The sequence below is a fragment of the Dendrobium catenatum genome, unplaced genomic scaffold, assembly GCF_001605985.2.
Source record: "Dendrobium catenatum unplaced genomic scaffold, ASM160598v2 fragScaff_scaffold_133, whole genome shotgun sequence".
In the NCBI taxonomy this organism is placed as follows: domain Eukaryota; kingdom Viridiplantae; phylum Streptophyta; class Magnoliopsida; order Asparagales; family Orchidaceae; genus Dendrobium; species Dendrobium catenatum.
The window spans coordinates 5,052,200-5,056,528 of record NW_021318595.1 but is presented as its reverse complement, the minus strand read 5'-3'; the positions used below and the strand labels follow the sequence as shown (position 1 = coordinate 5,056,528).

Here is a 4,329-nt window from a genome sequence, read left to right as displayed (position 1 = left end):
CCGTGACATGAAATTGACACCCCATAATATTTGACTTCCATAGAGGATCAAACAATATTGCTTTGCTTTGTAGAAAGAACACCATGAAATGGGATTTAATCCTAAGAGATGATATATGATGAGATGGGGGGGTAGGGGGGGTGAAGTCATAATGATTTAAAGCCCAATCAATATTTAGATTATGCAGTGAGAGTGAGAGATGGATATTGACATAGTAGCAATCAGTGTGATATGAAATTCTTGAGATTTAGTAAAATTTTCAATTTTGTGTGTAATTGAAAAGAGTAATGAATATTTAATGTAGTAATTTATGAAAATAACATAACATCAAAGATCATTCATTGAATCTATTCGAGATGGACCCCAAACATCATAATACACTAAATCTAGTGAATGATAACAAGAAGCTAAATCTCGTAACGGGGCTAATGAATTCATCGGTTACGAAGTTGGTGGGTAGAATCAAGTCAAAAGAGAGGCAATATTTGCACAAATTGAAGACAAAGAAAATTTTGTATTATGAACATTCCATTGAAGGGATTATTTGCATGATTACAAGCTATTAGAGACTTGTATTTACGAAAGAAACTAATAAAAGCTATCATTTAATGCAAAATATGCAATTAATTATATTATTATACAGTAAACACATTTAACATGATTTATTTTCTTGTATTTTTATAGTGTTTTTCAATAGGAATCAAATTATGATGAAAAAAATAATGAGGACTTAGTCAAATTTTTCTGAAGTTTCTGTCTACTCTATATAATCAGGTAGCCTGTTGCTACTCTTTTATCAAAGAGAAAAGAAAAGTTATTTCTGAGATTTTTTTTTTTCAAGAACTAGTAGGCATGACAAGCTACTGTTTCTTCTCCATTGCTATCATAGGGCTGCTTCTCAGCTTCCTCACTGCTGGTTCGAGTTTCTTCTCCTTCTCTCTTATGTTAGTTGATGATAAATAAATATGTTGCTCATAAGTATAAAACTATGAGCCGTAAGGGTTCGTTTGGAACGACTTTCTCACTGTTTTGTCAATTGTTTTTTTTTTTTCCACTTTTGTCAATAATTTTTTATGCTAGGAAGGTGCTTTCTATGATTGCATTAAGAAAATATGTTTTTTAGCCGTAAGGGTTCGTTTTGATATGAAAATGAACTAAGAGTGGTATGTATGTAATATTAAAATTTTAGGTGTTAAATATGTAAATAGAGTATTATATGGTGGTATGTATGTAAATCTCCCTTTTTTTTGGGAAATTTACATACATACCACTTTATATCATCATATTTATATATCTAACACCCAAAACTTTAATATTACATACATACCACTTTATATTATTTTAATATCAAACATGCCACTCATATTTCCTTCAAATTACTCATATATTTCATTTTTATCACTCATATTTGATATGAAAATGAACTAAGAGTGGTATGTATGTAATATTAAAATTTTAGGTGTTAAATATGTAAATAGAGTATTATATGGTGGTATGTATGTAAATCTTCCTTTTTTTTGGGAAATTTACATACATACCACTTTATATCATCATATTTACATATCTAACACTCAAAACTTTAATATTACATACATACAACTTTATATTATTTTAATATCAAACATGTCACTCATATTTCCTTCAAACCACTCATATATTTCATTTTTTCCACTCATATTTGATATGAAAATGAACTAAGAGTGATATGTATGTAATATTAAAATTTTAGGTGTTAAATATGTAAATAGAGTATTATATGGTGGTATGTATGTAAATCTCCATTTCTTTTGGATAAAATTCACGGAGGTGCCTACAAGTTAATATAAAATGCAAAACAAGGTCTTTAAGGGAAACCTTCAGTTCACTACCGCTCTAAAGAGCTACAAAACAAATCCAAAATAATATTACCTACAAGCCGATCGAAAAGTCCTCTCTAGAAAAAAAATTACAGGAAAACCTAGAAACTTGCTACGTCGGCTAGGAGCCAGCACCCAAACAAGAAAGATCCAGATAAAAGCAATCAACACCATCTTTCTCGCTAAAAAATTCAGCTTGCAACCAGCATCAACAAGCCAAAAAAACCTGAAGACAGGGAAAACTACAAACAAAAACGGGCACAAAGAAAATAGTATTGAGATTAGCAATCAATTTAAAAAGAATGTACATATCATAACATATATGATCAGAAAAACTAAGAAGCCAGATATGAAGAAAAATGACACCAATGAACATCATCTTCTCCTTTCTACAAGCGCTATACAAAGGATATCGACAGCCAACCCAGAAATCATACACTGGTTACAACAATCTTTATTAAAAGCTGCAGCTGTCCAAACGATTCCTAAATAACATTTACTTCTTTTTTTACATACTAAAATTATAGAATCTCAATCAATAAAAACTGACTTTTTCTTCAGGGGTTGAATCTATTGGTGTTTGCTATGGCATGAACGGCGACCATCTTCCTCCACCAAGTGAAGTCATTGATCTCTACCAATCTTCTAATATTGAAAGGATTAGACTTTACGACCCCAACCAAGAGGCATTGGAAGCCCTTAAATGCTCTGGCATTGCTGTCCTTCTCGGCATTCCCAACTCCGATTTATATTCTCTCGCTAATGATTCCTCTGCAGCCTCCACTTGGATTCAAAACAATATCCAATCTTTCTCATCAGAAGTCCATTTCCGCTATATAGCCGTTGGAAACGAGCTCATCCCTGACTGTGAAGCCCAATATATCCTCCCTGCAATGCAGAACTTGCAGAACGCCTTACAGTTCGCCGGCCTTCAAGATCAGATCAAGGTCTCCACAGCAGTCTCCATGGGCGTTCTTGCCACCTCCTACCCTCCCTCAACTGGCGCCTTCTCCTCTGATGTCATCGACATTCTCCAACCAATTATCAGCTTTCTCGCCATTAATGGCGCCCCTCTGCTCGCGAACATCTACCCTTACTTCAGCTACGTTGATGACACACAAGATATCTCCATCGAATACGCGCTCTTCACTTCTCCTGGAACGGTGGTCACAGATCCCAACAGTCAGTTGAGTTATCAAAATCTCTTCGACGCGTCCCTTGATGCGCTCTACTCGGCGCTGGAGAAGGCGGGTGGCGCAGATGTTGCGGTGGTGGTGTCGGAGACTGGCTGGCCGTCAGATGGAGGGACGGCGGCGACGGCGGAGAATGCACAAACGTATATCTCGAATCTGGTTCACCATGTTGGGCAGGGGACGCCCAAAAGGCCGGGGTGGATTGAAGCTTACATATTTGCCATGTTTGATGAGAATCAGAAGCAGCCGCAGGGGATACAGAATCACTTTGGGCTGTTTACTGCTGATAAGCAGCCTAAGTACACTATCATGTCTTACAAATAGATGCCAATGCTTCTTCTTGAAAGAATAAGTTATGTGGGGTTTTTTTAATAATTTATAAGATTTTCTTTGTGGAATTTATATATGTAAGGGAATATTATTTGAGAGGGATAAGACATAGGATTAATTATATGTAATCCATAATAAGGGCGTAAATGAGTTGAGCTGAGCTAGCTCACAGGCACAGCACATATGAAAGACTTGAATATTTAAGCAAATTAAGACAAATTCATACACATAACACATATGCAAGACTCGAGCTTAGACTTCTTAGTTGCTAGCTAAATCTCTCAACCAACATATCAACTAATGCTGCCCGAGATTGAATAATTAATAGAGTTTGAGCTAGACCTTGAGCTTAATTCTATGTGTTCAAGTCACTTCATAAAATGCTCATATGGTATAGAAGAGAGATTATCATTTTTATTTAAGCAGCTATTATGATAAAATGATAAAGTATAAGATATTATATTAGAAATAATAAGGTTTCATTTAACATAAGAAAGAGTAATATAATTTTAAAATATTCATGCCATTAATTTGTACGATATTCATTGTAATTAGCCGACAATAATTGTATCATCGATTATTCTTTATGTCAAAGTTGTATGTCCACACATGCTCATATATGTAAGTTATAAATATGTTGAAATGTTTCTGTCCCTGAGGATGGTCTTGGAGGGACCCTTGCTCAAGGCAATGCTTGCCAAGCAATGCACAAGCATTGCCTTGGGGGATAGTCGTCAGTACCAGTCTACGAGCAAGTAGTTATCCAACCCAACAAAGCTCGCAACACCTGATTTTGACTATCGAGGATCAGATTAAGGATGCACTCAACTGGCGAGTTCGTCTTTAGTTCTGCCCATAGTTATGGCTTTATTTTATGAATTTAGTTGAATGTTTTTCATATTTATTTCATAGTTTTAATTTTTAAATATATACTAATATTATCTCTAATA

At 34.8% G+C, this 4,329-nt stretch overlaps 1 protein-coding gene across 1 annotated transcript; it reads left to right on the top strand.

Moving 5' to 3' along the window:
• Positions 1-852: 852 nt before the first annotated feature.
• On the top strand, positions 853-3,373 carry LOC110105733 (glucan endo-1,3-beta-glucosidase-like). The gene is made up of 2 exons (XM_020835339.1): positions 853-922; positions 2,418-3,373. The coding sequence occupies exons 1-2, from the start codon at positions 853-855 to the stop codon at positions 3,371-3,373; spliced, it is 1,026 nt and encodes a 341-aa protein (XP_020690998.1).
• The last annotated feature ends 956 nt before the right edge of the window (positions 3,374-4,329 follow it).

Excerpts from the sequence above, each read along its gene's own strand:
- LOC110105733 (XM_020835339.1), top strand. The coding sequence starts at position 853 with ATGACAAGCTACTGTTTCTTCTCCATTGCTATCATAGGGCTGCTTCTC. Across the intron at positions 923-2,417 it reads CTTCCTCACTGCTGGTTCGA|GGGTTGAATCTATTGGTGTT; the intron begins GTTTCTTCTCCT and ends CTTTTTCTTCAG.